Source organism: Balaenoptera ricei, chromosome 19 (genome assembly GCF_028023285.1).
Source record: "Balaenoptera ricei isolate mBalRic1 chromosome 19, mBalRic1.hap2, whole genome shotgun sequence".
Taxonomy (NCBI): Eukaryota; Metazoa; Chordata; class Mammalia; order Artiodactyla; family Balaenopteridae; genus Balaenoptera; species Balaenoptera ricei.
This window is the reverse complement of record NC_082657.1, coordinates 62531345-62552167: the sequence shown is the minus strand read 5'-3', so window position 1 is coordinate 62552167 and position 20823 is coordinate 62531345. Positions and strand designations below refer to the sequence as shown.

The 20823-nt window shown below is 50.9% G+C and overlaps 1 protein-coding gene across 9 annotated transcripts in view; it reads right to left on the bottom strand.

Annotated features, from left to right (window-relative positions):
• BANP (BTG3 associated nuclear protein) overlaps window positions 1-20823 on the bottom strand; it is a 103083-nt gene that overhangs the window by 48944 nt on the left and 33316 nt on the right. For 6 of the 9 annotated variants that reach the window (XM_059904757.1, XM_059904760.1, XM_059904762.1 and 3 more), the window contains exons 5-6: window positions 3072-3188; window positions 1508-1683 (exon numbers count right to left, since the gene is read on the bottom strand). In XM_059904757.1, coding sequence (XP_059760740.1) covers window positions 1508-1683; window positions 3072-3188 — 293 coding nt within the window. Of the gene's footprint in view, window positions 1-1507; window positions 1684-3071; window positions 3189-17543; window positions 17590-20823 lie in introns of those variants that run through there. The other 3 variants (XM_059904765.1, XM_059904766.1, XM_059904764.1) reach the window with 3 other exon arrangements.

Here is a 20823-nt window from a genome sequence, read left to right as displayed (position 1 = left end):
GAAAGTGGGAACAACGCCAGCGTCCATCGATGGGTGACGGATAAACAAAGTGTGGCCTATCTACACACTTAGACGGGCCGCCATCTGGCCATAAAGAGGAATGAAGGACTGGTGCACGTACAAAGGGAGGGCACCACGTGCTTCCACTCGTATGAAACGTCCACAACAGGCAACCCCACAGACAGGAAGCAGATCAGAGGTGGCAGGGCTGGAGGCTGGAGCATGGGGGTACTGCTGTGGCGTCTCTTTGGGGTGGTAAAAATACCCTGCAATTAGATAGGGGTGACATGCACGCTCTGTGAATGGACTAAAGCCCACCGGCACGTCTGCTTTAAAATGGTCAGTTTTATGGAATGGAAATTAGACCTCAATTTTTTTTCTAAGTTGCCCAATTTGCTTTTTCTCTGTGCCCTGCTGTGCCATCTCAACCCTAGCAACTTTTGTTAGAGGTGAATGACGTTTTAAGGAAAATGTTTTCAATGCTTCAGATGTGGTAACAAGTCTAACGGGAAAATCTTCGTAGAAAAATCTATACTGTGCTCTTAGGAAAAATCAATGACTCAGACGGAGAAGCAGAAACACCTCTCCGCCCTTCCTAGTTAACAAATTATAGGCTTGAGGACTCGGTGACACGATGGTACATCTGCCCGAGTTCCCTCCTCTCTCTCCGCGCTGTTTTGGGAAACATCGACTCGGCCCTCGAGAGAAGGACAAAGCTGCCAGGCGGCAGGAACCCTCTGGAGGGCATGCCAGGCCGCCACCCGGACCCAGAGCCAGGTGAGAGTGGACCCCAGACCCAGCAGGAGAGAGGACGCTCCCCCTATATCACAGTGGGCAGGGGCAGCGTGGACTCAACCTGGACGTGCAGCCCCTCTGAGTCTGCGTGAGGCCCTCGTCAGAGACACAGGACAGAGCTGTGGTCAGACAGGTGAGCCGACCGACAGCTCTCAAGTTACAGCTGTCCATCATCACAAAGCCTCCAGAACCAGATTCAATAAGCAAAACTGACTGAAAACGATTATGTAAATCTGTATTAACGTGGAGAGATTTCTACTATGCAATGGGGAAAAGCGAGTTACAAAATCGTAAACCTAGCGTGTATGTTAACGTAGAAAAAGCCCAGAAGATTTCTAGAGATCTCTGGATGACGAATGTCTCCGGTTACTTGTACTGTCTTTGTCATTTTCATATCTTATCATCTTTCAAAAACAACATATATTACTTTTCTAAAAAGCAGGGAAAAAAATTACAGCTGACCCCAGAACAATGTGGGGGGTTTCGACCCTCCATGTGGTCAGGGATCCACACGTAACTGCTAGTGGGCCCCCCGTGAACGCAGCGCCCCCATATTCACGGCCCCCCGTGTGCAGACCGTACAACGCTGTCACATCTACTAGTGAACAGGCCACGTGTCACGGACCCGCGCAGTCTCAGCCCGAGTTGCTCAGGAGCCGCGGCACACCCGTTACCGTCCACGCGGAGGAGAGGAGCAGCGTCGAGGACGCACCTTCCGAGTTCAGGGTGATGAGGGTGACGTTGCTGCCGATGCTCTGACTTCCTGACTGTCCACAGTTGGAGACAGAGTCGCTGGCCTCGGACCCGCTCTCCCCGTCCTCATTGTGGCTGTCCTCCTGACCGGGCACCTTCACCACGATGGTGTTCTGCCGACGCCCGGGCACCGCGCTGCGCGGGAAACAGAGACACCAGCGGTGTGGTGAGAGCAGCACAGCAACACGCAGAGACGGTTCTGTACCCCGACGTTCTCCCCTTCACGTCTCAGAGAAGCTACCCCTGCACGCGCGCTGGGCCACCAGCCTTCCCTCAGCTCTTTCTACTCAGATTAATAGCAGGAAACAGTCTGTGGCTCCAAGAAACTGTATGAAACTTGAAACGTTTAAAAAAATGTTTACATCACAAAAGAAGTGAAATCACAACTCGCTGTGACCCAAGGCCTAGAACGCTGCCTTCTGATCAGGGAGGTGACCCTACAAAATGCTGACGTCTGACTCAGGGTGAGATTGAGGCCGTGTCCAAGGAAAGGCTGAGTGAGAGAAAGTATGTCTGCAGACCCAGACTGACTGCACCGATCCACTCCGTCCCGAGAGGTGTCCTGGAAATGACCCGGCCTGTGAAGACGCAGCTCTCGCTTCCAACTAGCCCGCCGACAGAAACCACTCGAGCGGGTTAAAAAAGCCAGTCGAGGATCTCCTGGGGGGTAGTCTTACCACCACAGGGGACCCTGACACAGAACAGTAAGACGCTGCCAGGAAACCAGAACACCCGCCAGCTCCAAAAAGTGCTCCATTACCTGGAGACACGCGACCGCCTTCTGAACGACCTTTTCGACTTCCTTCGAGACGCTGCCGCGCACGGGGAAGGGGAGGTAGCGCGAGGTCCCTGCTTGCCGAGGCAAACCCTGGGGGGCTCCATCCTGGGGGCTGGACCTCGCTAAACACTCCAGACCTGGCCACGACTCCGCCCTCGTGGGCACGAGGCACACGGACCCTCTGCTGCTCTGCCGGCCCACGGCCTCGGCCCGGAGCGTCCACGGCCGGGCTCCTGGGGGTCTGGGGCCCTGGGGAACCCGGGCTACAGCCAGGAAGAAGCGGGACCGGCTGCAGGAGGGCCTGTGAGACTCGCCGGGAAGCAGCGCGGTGAGGCCGACGCTGGCGGGGCGCCAGCACACGAGAGGTGACGGTGCCCTCCACGCACTCCCGCCTCTGACCCAGGATACAGGTAAAGCGTCTCCAAAGAAAAAGGAGTGGAAAAGGCACCACCTCGAAACACCTCCACCACTTCGCCAACCAGAGGGGGCGTCGCCGACCCGACATGCTCGGACAGACAGACAGACAGACAGATGGGAGTGAGGTGAGAGGACGGGATCCGCGGACCGTGGTGAGCACACAGGGCACCTCCCGCCAGCACACGCGGCAGTGGACACAGGCCGGGCCGTCCTCCCCAGACCCTGGCCACGGAGAACCCCGGGCCAAACGACACGGGCGCCCCAGGACGCCGCCCTGTCCCCGGGGCCCCGGCAGTGGCAGTGAGAGGTGGGGTGTCGTGCTACTGACTTGCTAATGATATTTTCCAGGGGATCCGGCGCCCTGCCGCTCAGGGGGTCTTCCATCTTGGCTACAACGGCGTTCTGCCGATCACTGTTCAGAATTACTGTAGTCTGGGGGACGACGCTAGGGAACAAAAGAATCACAGAAAAAAGAAGACCTTAACACGACAGCGTTCATTGTCAGAGCACAGAGTCATCAAAAGTCAGCGCCCACGCCCCGAGCTCCAGAGGGGAGGCCCCGGCAGGGCTGCGCAACGTGCACAAGTGACACCGGGCAAGGGCGAGCCGGGGGTGGGCTTCTTAATGGAGAGTGTCTAGCTCTGCTCCTTGCTGGCACTGTCAGGAGAGCCGGGTTAGGAATATTTACATCTTTACGGAGAAGAGACGGAGGTGTCACAGCTGTCACTGTGCAAGGTTTCTGAAGGAGCAGGTCTGCATGAAAAACAGCTTGAGACTTACTCACTGCATCCGAGCGAATTCCCATCTGAAATCTAGGCTTTCGTGACCACTGTGCTTATCAGTTCCGTCCCAGGATGTGAGTGTCATGCACAGAAAGGGGCGAACACCCGCGGAGGGGCTGCGGGGCAACCGCCGGGCACTGACCTCTGGGTTCTGCTGGGCCAGTGCAGGAACCACAGCCAAGGGTCCGGGGACTTTGCTTCGAAGGGAAAGATGCTACAAAAGAATTGTGCCCCACCGGGGGCTCTTCCCGGAGGGAGACGTGTGTTTATTTATTTTTTTATTTTTTGAGACACGTGTTTAAACACGCAGGAGCCAACGGCTCGTCTCTAGGCACAACAGTCGTCGAGATTTTTTGCTCATTAACCTTCCAGCCCTCAGCGCTTCCCGCCGTGCTTTGTGCAGAAAGAACAGGCACTCGAGATGTACAGCAGTGTTACCTGAGAGCAATGTCATGCCTGGATCTCACTCTCCAAAAACCAACTCGCGGAAACCCTGATTTTACAGGAGGAAAGCTCATGAACCCAAAAGCACCCATGAGAACCCAGCCCCCCGTCCCAGCCACACCCTGTTAAATGTCCCCAAAATCAGAGGCACAAATGGCACCGTTTCATGCTGAAGTGAATGGCAGGACCACAGGGTATTTTCCTAAAATAGAAGCATAATCACCTGTATTCCACTCAAAGGCATTATCATTTTCTCAGCCGTGCTACTTAATCATCAGTGACACCTGAAATAACCCACCAAATCCTGACCACCTACCCACAGGTCAGGCACCACAAGTGACCAGGTGGCCTCTGACTTGGTACCGAGGTCACACACAGGGTACCCACACAAAGGCGTTCCCTCTCACCCCGATAGGACATCACGATGGACATGAGCACATTCAAGGTCTGAGATGTCTGCCGGAAATAAACAGGTTAAAATGGATTCATGCCAACATCCGGCAAAGTCGTTAGACTGAACATACCTCTGTTTCCTAAAGGACCTTAAGATCAAGGAAATGCTGGTCTGAGACAACCAGCTTCAAGCTGGAGCACAGGGAGCCTCGGGACGCCCGACTGTCGGGGGTCCCTGGGTGTACAGACCCCGCAGGGCCTCAATTCCCAGATGCCCTCCTTCCAGAACGTTCTATGTCCTAAAGATGATGCCCCAGGAGAGCACCTCTGGCCAATGTGGTTGTTCCCTTTCACAAAGCCTCCCCGCAATCATATTCAGGCACGCCGTCCATCCAGACGTAAGACAGCAGGCGCTCTGCGGGGGTCACTCCTTACCACTCGCCTCTAACGAAGCGCACGGAGGACCTACTTAGTGTTTCAGCTCACAGATAATCAAAGTAATCTGTGATGACAGACCACTAAGATTGCTGGCACACACCTGCAAGAAATGAGGACCTCCTTCATCTCCCACATATTTATCTATGTAAACAAAGTTTCTCAGAACTTCAAACTATAAAAACTGAAAACAGAAATGGAACCAACATTGAACCCTGCGTCATTTTAAGCGATAGATTACTCATAACCCTCCAGAGATTCAGGAATTAACTAACACTAAAGCCCCATCCATCTCAAGGGGAAATTCACAATACTGCATTGTTAAGAGTTAACTATAAACTGGTAATAATTTACCCTGTTTTGTTCAACTGTGTACTAAGAACCGTAATGAGACCTCAATCCAGAAGAGCTTTTTTTTTTTAACCCTCCAGGCCTCACGGTTACAGGAAATACATTTTCCAGCTTCAATTTCTATCCGTATTTCTGTTGCAAAGGAGTGTACCAGCCTGGTTGACAGGATAAAATTTTGTGAAGGAAATGAAATGGGAATGAAAGTTCAAAAAGCAAAAGGGACGATGTAAAATTGGACTGTCCAAAGCTTATTCATCAGGGGATTTTTTTTTAATGGATGACGGTATTTAGATTATAACGGAAACATTTAAGTGGGCAATGAATCTGTTTTTAAATACCAATACTAATATTACAGAAAATACACCTTTCCACTAATGCGATTACGTCAACCTCAAATTGTACAACTTAATGTTTTGTTTTTCAAAAATTATGGAACATCCACATCACATTAAGAAGACAGCAGTAGTCACCCTGAGCGTCCGTGCGGAGCAACTGTCACAGCACGTCAGGGTCCTGCCGAGGCCGAATCACAGCCCCAGGTACCCAGTCAGACGCGACTCTGAGTGCTGCTGGGAAGGGGCTCTGCAGATGTGATAGAAAGTCCCAGTTGGTTGATGCTAAATTACTCGAGAGGCAGATCACCCTGGGTGGGCCTGGCCTGATCGGGTGAGAGCTTTAAAAGGCAGTTTAGGGACTTCCCTGGCGGTCCAGTGGTTAGGACTCTGCGCTTCCACTGCAGGGGGCACAGGATCGACCCCGGGTTGGGGAACTAAGATCTCACATGCTGTGTGACACGGCCAAACTAAATAAATAAATTAAATATTTAAAAAAATAATAATAAAAGGCAGCTTAGGCTTCCCCTGATCTTGGAGACTCCAAACAGCTCTTGCCCATGGGGTGCCACCTGGTGACGGTGCCCCCTGCCTGTCCACCTGCCACACAGGCTGCGCACGTGCTCGGCTGCCTCCACAGCCGTGTGAGCCAATTCCGCGTGGGAAGCCCCTTAGAGTGGGTGCTGGCTGTCCCCAAACACACCCCTCCCACCGGTCCTGCTCCCCTGGGAATCCCGTGTAAGCTGCAGCGTGACACCGAGGGCGGGAAAGCGACACTGGGGCCCTGCTGGCACCGACCCCAGGCCTCGTTCAGATCGCACCAGTCTCCACGTGTGCCTGTCGTGCTGCCCCCCAGACACGCCCACCCTCCCTCCCCGGCGCGTCCCCGCACCCACTAACCTGCTCCCCGTCTACCGCTCGGACGCTCGGAGGATGTCACAGAGATGGGAGCATAGGGCGTGTGACCTCGGAGACGCCTCTGCTGACACCTCCCAGGCGGCCAGGCCCGAGCATGTGCCTAGGGGCACACTCGCATGTTTAACCTTTCACCCAGACAGGGGCTTTCGGGGTGTTTGCAGGTTTGGTTATTACAAACAAAGCTGCCATGGACATTCGTGTGGAGGTTCTGTGTGAACATGAGTTTCCATTTCTCTGGGATAAGTGCCCAGGAATGTGCTTCCTGCGCCACACGGTGAGGACATTTTAACTTCGAGAAATCCTTCCGATCTGTTTCCAGAGCTGCTACCCCGTCTTACACGCCTACCAGCAGCGGCGAGAGGCCCGGGGTCTCCGCGCCCCGCTGGCATCTGGAGGGGTCCCTGTTGTGTCTAGCTGTCTCCTAGCCTCGTTTCCCTTGCTGAGCGTCTTTTCACGTGCTTACTCACCGTCCACGTCTCCTCTCTGGTAAAATAGCTGTTTCTGTTTTCTGCCAACTTTCGAATTGGATTGTTTGACTTTTCACTGTTGAGTTTTGAGAGGTCTTTATTCTAGACATTCCACTAGTCCTTTATCAGATATGTGGTTTGCAAACAGTTTCTCCTGGTCGGTAGCTTGTCTTTTCAGCTCCTAACAGGTCTTTAAAGGAAAGTAAGTTTTTAATCTTGATTGAGTCCACTTTCTCTTTTATTTTTCGTGGATAGTGCTTTTGGTGTGACTGTCTCAGAAGCCTCTGCCTCGCCCCAGGTCCCAAAGGTTTTCTCCTGTGTCTTCATCCCAAAGTTTTACAGTTTTACATTTTATGTTGCAATCTGTGATCCATTTTAAATCAATTGCTGTTCAAGGTGTGAGGTTTCCACCGAGGTGCATTTCTTTCATTTTGCCTGTGGAAACTGCTCCCGCACCATTTGTTCAAAAAGCTGTCCTTCCTCCATCAAACTGCTTTTGCACCTTTGTCAAAATCTAGCCGGCATATTTGTGTGGGTCTATTTCTGGGCTCTCTATTCAGTTCCACTCATCAATTTATCTATTCCTCGGTCATTCTGGTTTTTAAAACTTTATGTGCTCAGTTCATTCTTTCACAATCTTAAACCATTATCTATACCTTTACTTAGAACTGAATGTCAGTTTTCAAAGTTCCTGTTAAATAAAAACTTAACCAAAAGGGAAAAGGGCAACGCCTAGACCTACAGACCATCCTGACTGTTTTAATTCTAAGATGAGGCTAATGTGCGAGCTGAACACTCCTGCCTAATTCTAAGATTATGCTAGTTACACACAGCTGAACACTCCTGCCTAAGTACATTATCATTCACAAGTAAAGCACGCCCTACAGCTTGTGACCTGTGACCCCGTGCCGAGGGCTGCCCGCCCCGGCAGACAGTGACCGCGAGCGCAGGGCCCCCACCACCTCCGCGGAGCAGTCACGCGGGGGCCGCCCCCCTCAGGCAGGACTGCCCCAGGGCCCCGCGTGCAACAAAGCCTCAAAGCTGGAGCGGGCACCGTGGTACCTTCCCCGCGCAGACAGCCAACAGCCCGTGCAAGATCACACAGCTACTCAGTGGCAAAGGCAGGTTTGAGCCCAAAGTCCTCAAGTGGCAGAGCCAAAGTTCTTTACCAAAGTCAGTGAAGCCGGACCTGCACCCCACGACTCCCTGAGCGTCAGAATCTCCTGGGGAAGCGAGGGCCTGCCCGGAGAGCCTGGACTTCTCTTTTTTTAACAATTCCCCCAGGTGATCCTGATGGGTGCCCCTGGTTTAAAACAACACCAAGCACAAAATCCCCGCCCACTGCTCCCAGTAGCACCAGCTTCCCCCAGAGCCCACCCGGTCCAGCCCACTGTGCGACGTGACCTTCCGTCTGCTTTGTTCAGTGATGCGTCCCGGCTGCGCAGATGAACGCCCAGGACACCGGCAAGCCTGTGTGTTCAAGGAGCAGCCTCAGATCTGAGGGGCAACCTCGGGCTCACTCGGCTGGTCCATACGGTGAAAAAAAAGAACAGAGCAGGCGCCCATAGACGCGAGGCCCAGAGCACAGCCCAGGATGCCGTCTACACTCGGGGCAACCTGCGTCCTGAGGGCTGACTGGGTGCGCCCAGCAGGCACCACGAGGCTGGCTGATGTCGGACGCTCGGTGAATGATGAGGGTTAGTGTTAGTGATTTCTCACCCTCCCGGGGTCGCTGAAGATCAAGGAACACTAAGCACTCACACGCGTCATCCCCTCACAGCAACCCTCGCTTACGATTTTTATTCTCCTTTGACTGATGAAGAAACTGATGCTTAGAAAGAGTAGAATCTGCCCAAGGTCTCATCACGTACAGGTGACGCAGCCTGGATTCAAAACCAAGAATCTCTCATGCCCTTTGCCACTTGTCGGTGGAGAACAGGAATAATCCTATTTCAGCTACTGCTACCACTTACCCTTTCAGTGCTGGGGATTTTAATGGTTTTATTTTGATGGATTTAAAACCAAATATCTTCAGCTTTCAGAGCTGTCCTGGGAAACATTTTCCAAGTTCACTTACAAAGTGGCCTTCAACTTCCCCTCAGTTTCAGGAAACTGCTTTGTGAGTAGGTCAGAACGCCCTGTGCTGCTGTCCTAAAACACCGACTCTTCTGCCCCTTGCCCATCAGTCCCACCATGTGACCATGGTTTGAATGGACACCGAGGCTGCCATCAGTGAACCAGCGGCCACGGGCGTGGCTCAGGGCGGGCGGGGGCAGGTCAGGCATGGGGTCAAACCCCACCAGCACTCCTTACGCTCCCTGGCGGAACGGGGTCCCTTGGGAAAAATCAGGTCTGTCCAAGCAGCACAGTCACCCCTTATTTCCAGTTTCCAAGGAGCAAGAAGAACGTCCACAAGCGCTGACTGTGAGTTCTCTGAGCAAAAGCTCATCCGGGAGAGGAGACCCGCCGCCACCCACAGCAACGCGCCATGGACACCAAGATGCTCTAGGGCTGGGGCCGGGCTGGCGCGTCCCGAGCGTCCACAAGTGGGCGTCCACACAGGCTGGGGGCACTGCCGTCTTAGGAGAAACTTCTAACCTTCCCAAGACAAGCCTAGGCGACTTAAAATGCCCAAAGGCGAGGCTGCGCGGCGGGGGGGCGGGGCCACGGTGTCTGCACCAACTCCCAGCCGGCAAAGCCAGCCTCCAGTGTGACCTGCGACCGCAACTGCGCACAGCACCGCGGTTCACAAGGAGCTGCCGCCTGCAGCCTGTGGTGAAAGGGACGCTCACGTACTGAGGTATGGGCATCACTCTGGCCCACACCTGCGTCAGCTGGACTTTGCGGCCTAGCGGACACTCACTGTACATATGCTTTAACCACTAAAGAAAAGGCCACAGTGCTCAGAAGCAGAGAGTGTCCATGCGAAAATACCACGAAATGCCCCCTCCCTGGGAGGCCGGTGCTGCTCCTCCTTCCACGGTAAGCGCCCCTTCCCAGGGGCCAAGGCCACGCCGGCTCGCTGTGCGCAGGCTGGTCTGTCCCGCGGGAACCCTGAAGCAGTGCGTGTGTCCCTGACCTGTCTGATGCTCCCTGTTCTGACAAGATATGAAACTGTGCTGAAAACCCTGCTTCTCTGGAGCAGTCTTCTGTGCTATAGTCCTTAGTCTCACTCACGAAAAACTCTTCTCTGTTCATATTATAGATTGTTTATTGATTATTTTCGTCAACACGTGAGTGAGGCAGTCAAGTCGGACATTATTTCTGCTCACACAGTGATGCCCAGTTTTGTTTTCTGTGGTGGGGGTGGAGTTCCAGCCGAATATTAAAAAGTGTGTGGGGCTTCCCTGGTGGCGCAGTGGTTAAGAATCCGCCTGCCAATGCAGGGGACACGGGTTCGAGCCCTGGTCCGGGAAGATCCCACATGCCGCGGAGCAACTAAGCCCGTGTGCCACAACTACTGAGCCTGCGCTCTAGAGCCCGCGAGCCACAACTACTGAGCCTGCGCGCCACAACTACTGAGCCTGCGTGCCACAACTACTGAGCCCACATGCCACAACTACTGAAGCCCACGCACCTACAGCCCGTGCTCCGCAACGAGAGAAGCCACCGCAGTGAGAAGCCTGCGCACTGCAATGAAGGGGAGCCCCCGCTCGCCACAACTAGAGAAAGTCCACGTGCAGCAATGAAGACACAATGCAACCAAAAATAAATAAATAAAATAAATCTTAAACAATAAATAAATACAAAAATAAAAATAAAAAGTGTGTGAAAGTGTTTGCCTTCCTCTCTCCTACCACTGAGCCTCACTACAGTGTATCTGCTGACACTGATCCTTCTGCAATTCAAAATTGTCACTCATCCAGCTCAGTTTGGGAAGTGTGTATAATATTAATTTTCTGAGTTTCATGTAACCCTCTACTGACAGAAGCAAGCTCGCAAGAATCTCAAGTAATCCTCTTTTCTGCTTATGAGAATATGCCAGCAGGAGGGTAAGGCACATATCCTTGGCTTTCCACTTATAGTCCTGCCTCACATACAAGAACCGGGGTCCTAGTAAAATACGAAATTGTGTCCCACGTATTGTACTTACAAAAAGAAATTTTTTTACTTTTTTACCAGGATCCTAGAGTTTCAATAAGAGTAAAAAAAAGAGGGGTCGGGGGGACACTCCTCAGTTAAACAATAAAACCAGATGCCCCGAGGTCTTCACACCTGAGAGGCAGGTAGGCTGGGGTCCACCATGACCCCCTGCCCCCTTTCATAGGTGCACCTGTTCTGGGAGACGCCGCACAGCCAGGCTCCATTTCCGGGTGCCTTCCACGCAAAGGTAGCCCCGGGACAAGTGCTCACGCATCCCAGAGGCCTTAGGGGGTAGGATGGAGGGCACGGGGCCTCAGATCCCTGCGGGCAGAGCAGTGGGAGGACCAGAAATGCGACTCGGCACCAAGAACATGAGCAGGAGGCACAAGTCTCAGGGGTCCTGGGCTGTGGCAGTTCACGTAATCCAGCCAACACCCGAGCATCTAAACAGTCACTAACACTTGTCTTAAAGGGTTTATTTCTCTAGCTTGCAGGTTAAAGATTAAAAAGTCACAAAAACCAGGATCCAAAAAAATACTCTTAGGGATAAGAATAAATTAGCATTAAAACTTTGTTTCCAATATCAAAGGGGATGAGCAAAATACAGTGTAAAACCAATTCCCCCAAAATAACCAACTGCACCAGAGACATGGGGTAACCTGCTGCCACGAACGTCAAACCCCAGCTGCCTGGAGCCAACAGGGCCCAGAAGGCGTGGGATCCAACCCGCCCCCACCCCACAGAAGCCACAGCCCCGAGCCAGCGGACGGGCCGTGCGCCCCTTCTTCGCCTTCCCGAGGAGCTGCAGAGACGCCTGCTCACAGAAAGGCAGGCCTGGGGCTGGGGGACGCCCCGGGCAGCCAGACCCTGGCGCCCACAGCTCCGACCCCAACGAAAGGAGAGAGGGCGCCTCGAGGACTGGGCAAGGGACGTCTTGCACAGCCCGAAAGGAAGCACTCGAACCAAACAAAAGACCCACAAGGTGGGGGGGGGGGGTGTCAAAGGCCACGGGAGCCCCCGAAGAGCACTCCCGCCGGCCACAGCTGGAGCAGCGTGAGCCCCAGCGTCCGCCCTGAGCCCAGTGCCTGAGGGGCGGACGCTCCCCGGGAGGCAGAGCGCGGCCGCGGCTCCCTGAGCGGGGCTGGCGCAGGGCCCGGGGAGGACAGCGCCTGCGCAGAGGCCAGGCCTGCCGCCGCTCAGCCCCGGGACCCGCCTCCACACCACACGGGCCACGCCGCGCTGCACCCCAGCAGAGGCGGTGGGAGGCCTTCACCTCTGCGACCGCCCTCCCCAAGCCACCAGGGGCACCCCACGAGACACCTGACCAGCGCACCCCAAAAAGCCATACAGACAAGGGGCTGAGTAAGTGCCACAGGCCAGGAGCCCGCGGAGACTCAGCAACTGAATGTCACGTGGGCCTACAGTGAAGAGAGAATATTATACAAATAAACTCCAGAGTTTCAACAAACAGGAAATCTCCTGAGGGACACAAATCAAACAACACCGCCTCAAGAAGTTCCACGTTTATTAAAGTTCTGTATTTATTAAGGAGACTGAATTCATAATTAAAACCTAGGCCAGATGTCTTCACTGGCAAACTCTACCAGATAGTTAAGGAAGAAATGAAACTAATCCTATAGAAACACTTTGAGAAAACAGACGATGGGGCTTCCCTGATGGCACAGTGGTTAAGAATCCACCTGCCAATGCAGGGGACACGGGTTCGAGCCCTGGTCCTGGAAGATCCCACATGCCTCAGAGCAACTAAGCCTGTGTGCCGAAACTACTGAGCCTGCACTCTAGGGCCTGTGAGCCACAACTACTGAGCCCACGTGCCACAACTACTGAAGCCCGCGTGCCTAGAGCCCATGCTCTGCAACAGGAGAAGCCACCGCAATGAGAAGCCCGTGCACCACAACGAAGAGTAGCCCCCGCTCGCCGCAACTAGAGAAAGCCCAGGCGCAGCAACGAAGACCCAACGCAGCCAAAAATAAATAAATAAATTAATTAATTAATTAATTAATTACTTTTTAAAAAAAACCGGACAATGAGCTCACCTTCTGAGGCGAGCATTATCCTGATAACAAAACAGATAAAGACACGTCAAGAAAGAAAACTACAGACTAATACAGTCCATGAACAGAGATGCAAAAATCCTCAACCAGATATTAGCCATCACTCCAAAAACATAAAAAGGTAATACCCTATGATCAAGTCAGGTTTTATTACGACAGAAATGCAAGGCTGCTTTAGTATCCAAAATCAATCAGTATAATTCACCGTAGAAACAGAATCAAGAAGAAAAACCAGGGCTTCCCTGGTGGCGCAGTGGTTGATAATCTGCCTGCCAATGCAGGGGACACGGGTTCGAGCCCTGGTCTGGGAAGATCCCACATGCCGCGGAGCAACTAGGCCCGTGAGCCACAACTACTGAGCCTGCGCGTCTGGAGCCTGTGCTCAGCAACAAGAGAGGCCGCGATAGTGAGAGGCCCGCGCACCGCGATGAAGAGTGGCCCCCGCTCGCCGCAACTAGAGGAAGCCCTCGCACAGAAACGAAGACCCAACACAGCCATAAATAAATAAATTAATTAATTAAAAAAAAAAAAAAAGAAGAAGAAAAACCAAATGTCATCTCAAGTAGGTACATAAAAAGCATGTAAAAATTCAATGCCTGCTCAGGACAAAAACTCTCACAAAATAAGGAATCTAAGGGAAATTCTTCAACCAGATAAAGAGCAGCCATGAAAAATTTACAGCTAACATCACACTTAAGGGTGAAAGGTTGGATGCTTTCACTCAAAGACCAGAAATAAGGTAAAAATATTTTTTAAAAAGTATACACTGAAATGGAGATCCTAGCCAGTGCAGCAAAGTAAGAAAAGGTACAGAACTTTGAGAGGAAGTAAAACTTTTTTAAAACCCTACTGAAAAGCTACTAAAACAAGTGAATTTAGAAATAATTCAGAATAAAGGTCAGCAGAGAAAAGTCTACTGTATTTCTATATACTACCAATGAACATGCAGAAGTTAAAATTTAAAACACAATACCATGTATCAGAGCATCTAAAAGGGTGAAGTACTTAGAGATAAATTTAACAAATGCACGTAAGAGATTTACAATGAAAACTGTAAGACACTGCTGAGAGGGACTGAAGACCTGCGAATACGGAGAGGTGTACCTCGTGCGTGGGTCAGAAGACTCAGTGGTGTTAGGATGGCAGTTCTCTCCAAGTGGGTCTTCAGAGTCAGCACAACCCCAATCATGAGGCATGAGTTATCCTAAAACTAGAGAGGTACTCCAAATTATGAGAATGTGCATGATCTATTAAAACTTTTGACTATATCTGCTTCGGTGATTAGACTGTATCTCTAATCTGTAGTCATGAGGTTAACAATCCCCTAAATGGTATGTATGTAAACTGTATGTTTTCTTTGATCGGTAGCCCTGACATGTACAGGGTATCAGGATTAGGCCACCAGAAATGTGCAGCTGTGAAAGGTAACCAACACCAGTCAGGAAAAGAAGTCATATGTACACAAAATTAAACAGAAATCGCAAAATTCAAAATTCGATAAGGAAAGGATGAAACAAATCCCTCATGGCTAAAACCAAACCATTTCTTCACAATTCAAACAACCCTATCCTGTCACAGTCCAAAGCCTATGAAATGCTGTACTTTTGGCCTTAAACTCTGAACGATATGACCACCCGGAGACTCTGGGGCTGCACTGCCAGAACCGAGACGCCCAGGAGGAGGCCCCTCTTTACCCAGGAGCCATGAGGGCTCAAAAAACCAGAACAGCCTTTCCACAAACATCCATCAACATTCTTTTTTTTTTAAAGACCCTCTGGGAAATAAAACAAAGAATCAGCAATCAGCATATTAGAGGGAATTTAAATAATTTAATAATTTAAATAATTTTTTGATCAAATAGTTCAATTCTCTGTGGGTGGATAACCAGCTTAGAGGAAAAGAAAGAAGAAAACTTTCCCCTTACATGTAAACTTTCATCTTACATGACACATGTCTCTGAAAGAAAAACTTTAAAAGAAATCACTTTTTTTTTTTTTTTCAGTTTTGAGTATTAAAAGAAGCCTCTCGGGGGCTTCCCTGGTGGCGCAGTGGTTAAGAATCCGCCTGCCAATGCAGGGGACACGGGTTCAAACCCTGGTCCGGGAAGATCCCACATGCCACGGAGCAACCAAGCCCGTGCGCCACAACTACCGAGCCTGTGCTCTAGAGCCCACGAGCCACAACTACTGAGCCTGTGCGCCTAGAGCCCGTGCTGCACAACAAGAGAAGCCACCACAGTGAGAAGCCCGCGCACCACAAAGAAGAGTAGCCCCCGCTCGCCGCAACTAGAGAAAAGACCACACACAGCAACAAAGAACCAATGCAGCCAAAAATAAATAAATAAAATAAATAAATTTATTAAAAAAAAAAAAAAAGAAGCCTCTCGGGACTTTGCTGGTGGTCCAATGGGTAAGACTCCGCGCTCCCAATGCAGGGGGCCCGGGTTCAATCCCTGGTCGGGGAACTAGATCCCACATGCATGCCACAACTAAGAGTCCACATGCCGCAAGGAAGAAGCCCGCATGCCACAACTAAGAAGCCCACATACTGCAACTAAGAGCCCTCGTGCCGCAACTAAAAGATCCCACATGCCTCAACGAAGACCTGTGTGCTGCAACTAAGACCCGGCACAGCCAAAATAAATAAATAAATAAATAAATAAATAAATAAATATTAAGGAGGGAAAAAAAGAAGCCTCTGATTCATTACAATTGTTTTAAAATTATAGGAACACACTAAAGCTTTAAAAGAAATGTTTAAGCTTTTACATCTAAAAATTTGTTACATGTCAATAATATCTCAATAAATAAACCATTTGTACATTAAAAAATAAAGAAAAGAGGGACTTCCCTGGTGGTCCAGTGGTTAAGAATCTGCCTTCCAATGCAGGGGACGTGGGTTTGATCCCTGGTTGGGGAACTAAGATCCCACGTGCTGCAGGGCAACTACTGAGCCCGCATGCTCTGGAGCCCATGCGCCACAATTAGAGAGCCCACGCACCACAACTACTGAGCCCACGCGCTCTGGAGCCCATGTGCCACAACTAGAGAGAAGCCCGCATGCCGCAATGAAGAGCCCGCACGCCACAACTAAGACTAGAAAAATAAATAAATATTAAAAAATATATATATATATATAAAACAAAAAAAAGAATAAAAATCAATTGCTTTTAAAAGAAACACAGGGTTTCCCTGGTGGCGCAGTGCTTAAGAGTCCGCCTGCCAATGCAGGGGACACGGGTTCGAGCCCTGGTCTGGGAAGATCCCACATGCCGCAGAGCGACTAAGCCCGTGCGCCACAACTACTGAGCCTGCGCTCAAGAGCCCGCGAGCCACAACGACTGAAGCCCGCACGCCTAGAGCCGGTGCTCCACAACGGGAGAGGCCGCCGCAATGAGAGGCCCGCGCACCGCAACAAAGAGTAGACCCTGCTCGCTGCAACTGGAGAAAGCCCGCGCCCAGCAACGAAGACCCAACTCAGCCAAAAATAAAAATAAATAAATAAAAGAAACACAAGCATTTTTCTAGTTAATCAGTATGTTCAGTTCATGAAAACGAACAAACCTGAACCAGCTGGCTTTGAGTCACTCTCAGTAATCTGGCTCCACAGGACCCCGCTGGGCAGCAGGGACAGCTCCCTGGGCCCCCACACTGCACATGGGCACTCGCACTGGCCTCCCAGAGGGCATCTACCAGGACAGCAACCCAGGTGGACCTGCACCCCAGGCTCAGCTCGGTCCTACCTACTGCCCGTCCTTCAAGTGGCTGTGCCTGGCCTCAAGAAGCTCAGAAAACGGGGTTTTACATTAATCATATAAACGTCCCTGTCCACACACTTGATCCCGTCACGCCACACAATTCAATGGAGGTCATTCCTGAAATGCTCACGAGGGCACTTAAAGGGTGAGCTGCCAGGTACTGAGTTGTGCAGCTCGTCACAGAAAGCTTCGGTGCCTGCCCCTTCCAATGCCAGTGCGACACAGCTTTAGGGTTGAAACCTCACGTCGCTACACCTAGGATCACAATGAGGCAAAATCCCAATTTACGGCACACTTACAAGGAGGAAAAAAAGCACCCACCTAAAAGAATTCAAGTCCATTTTTCTTTTTCCCAAGTAGAACACTATTGCTGAATGAAACCCCATCCAAGTAACCTTACAAACATGTTTATTACAATGATTAAGCTTTAGCATCAAAGAAAAAGGTTTTCTTTCTTTCTTTCTCTTCTGTTTTCTTGAATTTATTTAAAGGATCTCATTCAGGCGCAGAATCTGAAAAATCTGGATCCAAAATGCCAAATAGGGTTGGCAGCAGTCCACTGCCTTCTGTGCTCTGGGAATTCAAGAGAATAAATAAATAATTCTCAGAGCTGATAGCAAAGTCTAGTCCAGGCCAGTTTTAATTAGAAATAACCCACAGGCGAGTGGATTTTGGTGCGTCCCACAGCTGCAGGGCTGCTCTGGGCCAGGTGCGGCCTCTCCGAGTGGAGGGGTCAGGGACGCTGCAGTGGACGACAACTCACCCACCATCCAGGGTCCTCGTCACAGCCGACAAGCCCCTCAGGGTCGTCCTCGTTTGTCCTGGGAGATGACAGACTTCCCAACAACACTCACAGCCAGTGCCAAGTGGCCTAAGGAATCTTAAGTTATTTTTTAAAGCACATGATCCGGATATAAAATAATCTGGGGTTTATATGCTTCTAACTGTTAAATTTTAAGTATCTGAGGTACAAAGTACTTGTAGAAGTACTTTATTACTCAGAATGTTAACCAATTTTTCATTGTTTTTTGGAGACTTCCTTTTCTGTGTTCTACAACCCACACTTAAGACACACATTTCTCATTTACTTATGTGTTTATAAATTAGTCATTTTCTAATTTAAATATACACTTTTTTCATTGATATACTAGGATTGAATTCTTGACCTTTACTTCTCCCCAAATTTTCTTGTTAACAGCTTTCAATTACTGGCAATTTTTATTTCTCAATTTTAGAACATTCATGGAGGGAAATGCCAGATTTAGTATCCTCTTTGAAAATAATTCATAAACAACCTATTCTAAACTATATCTAAGAAAGCGAAGGAATGACCTTTCCTTCTATTAATCTAACATTAACTTGTATAAGTAATGGTTTTATTAACGATAGTAATAAATCTGCTGCCAACATACAATAAGTGTATTCTATAATGGGTTGATTTTATGTCACAATACGACCCTTTAAAACCAGAAAAGCTAACTGAGTTGGATTAACTAGATTATACATCTGAGTGTGTATTAGGAAACTTTACTCTGATCTCACCACTTGTCAATGCACACGGAGGTCTCTCCACGATGACAGCTTCTCCCCAGTGGAGGAAAGCACTCTGGGGTTCCTGACCGGGAGAGTCGCTAACACGCCCCCACGAGCCCCGCCCTCACCGGAATGCTGGAGAGAGAAGGGGCCTCCCTTCAGTCTGGAAGTGCCTTCCCCCAGGCAGCCAGCAGCGCCATCGTCAGGCGGGACGTGGCCCGCGAGTCAGGCCGCGCTCAGCAGCAGGCCGGGCGTGGCCATGGCAGGTCCGTCACGGGCGTGCAGGGGAGGCCAGGGCTGGTGGCCCCTGCAGACCTGCCCTTCTCCCCCATCCTCCTTCTGAAGACGGGCAGACTGGAAACAGTACAACTCTGTGACTCAGCCCCGTCACCCCATGGTGTCAAACGAGGGCAACCTGCCCGCCGAGGCCCTGACACCCAGGGAAGCCCCAAACGAGCGGCCTCGGGGTCCAAGCACAACTGCAGAGCCACCTGCAGCCCTGAGGACTCGTCCTCATCGCCCGACCTCATGGAACGGCCACAAACCACCGACGGTGGAGTCTGAGCGGCACGCCCCTGGGTCCTGACCTCTTCCCGACAAAGTGACACACCTCCAGGAGAGCCATCCTTACTCAGGGCAGGAAGCCTGTCTCACTCTCGCCTCACCTCTCAGAGCAACAGTCCTCAAGGGCAGGGCCCGGGGGCGCACTTGGTTATACCTGAGACCCCACGGGTTTAGCGGGCAGAGCCAAGGAGGCTGACAGCCTTCCAGGCATGAGACAGCCTCCCCGACAGAAACCTTTCCCACACAGATCTCAAAGGCCCCGTTCACGTGAGTGAACAACATGCTTCTCACTCTCTGAGCCCAGAATCTTACTCCATTCTACACTCATACACAAAGTATTTTTGGATAGTTTCAATATAAGGTGAATTTTCCCGGAATTTCACTATTGTTCGAGTCTAGAAAAAACTACACTTTGATTTATGTGAAACTTCATCAAGAACTGCTCATTTTGCAATATTCTACCACCAACTGGTATCTGAGTCCCAGGGTGACAGCCCTCCCAGTTGCCAGCTCTAACATGGGAGGTTGGGTCCTATTCACTAACTCCTTATGTAGTTCCCCCAGCCTTTTCCATATCAAAATATATGTTATTTTATTACACATGACCATCCTTTTATTTCTCCTTACATTAATTAAGACATTACATTAGTTTTTTAATTACATTTTCTAAACATTGCATTTTAGGGTATGAGGGCATTACAAAAAAATTATTCTTTAAAAAAGGCACTGGCTGGGACTTCCCTGGTGGCGCAGTGGTTAATACTCTGCGCTCCCAATGCAGGGGGCCAGGGTTCGATCCCTGGTCAGGGAACTAGATCCCACATGCATGCCGCAACTAACAGTTTGCATGCCGCAACTAAGAGTTTGCATGCCACAACTAAGGAGCCCGCCTGCTGCAACTAAGACCCAGCACAACCAAATAAATAAATAAATAAATAAATGGACAACCAGCTTCTTTAAAAAAAAAAAAAAAGGTACTGGTCCTGGTAGGTCTGAGCCTCACTGCCCGCAGACAGGACACACTCCACAAATGTTCCCTGGGAGAAAAGATACGGCTGACCTGTCAGGACAAGGTATAAACACAGGGTGAATCACCACGGACCAACAGGCCTTCCCTTTGGGGACAGAGACCCCTGGGGTCCCCCACCCCGGCTGGAGAGCAGCTTTCGGGCCCACGCAGGGTCTCCAACACCCCAGGACACTTCTGAGAGTTAACGGAGGCCCACACTGCAGGCGTCATCCACGGCTGTCCCAGGCAGACCAGGACAGGCAGCCACCTTGACACGAGGCACATACTCGAGCACCCTCCTCAAGCCCACGTGCCCCGGGGCACACGCGGGCGGACCTGCAGACGGGCAGCAGCCTGGCCGTGGCCCCCCCTCCTCTGAGCCCCACCGCCCTCCTCCGCAGACACACGGGAGAGAGGCAGCAGTCGGCCCAGAGAGCCGCGACAAGACCCTCGGTAAAAGCCCCGTGCTCTCGTCAAGCGCAAAGACAACTGTTGTCACCGTCACAGTGAGACTTCCTCGTAGCCCGCCGTGGGCAAGGATAAAAACCCCAACGGGGCTGATGGAAGGAGCCGCCCACGACCTGAGCTTCCGCTCATCTCAGCAGAGCCCCTGACGGTGCCCCGGACCAAGGACAGGAAAACAGGTCAGAGACAGACACACCCTTCCCATCGGCCCACACTCTCCAGAAGCTTCGATTCAAACGGCACCTGAACTACTACACGTCACTACAGTTAGGCTCTAGATAGAAAAACAAAATACAGGCACAATAAAAACTACAGACACGAATGCAAAGTTTGATATACTCAAGTGAAATGTATAAAAAGCTACCTATGAAGAAAAAAATCTCTCAAGACTAGCCAGGTGGAACAGAAAAAAAAGAGAGGAAACGAACGTACAGCTTCAAAGCTCCAGTGGGCCAGTTCCAAAGAAGAGAGG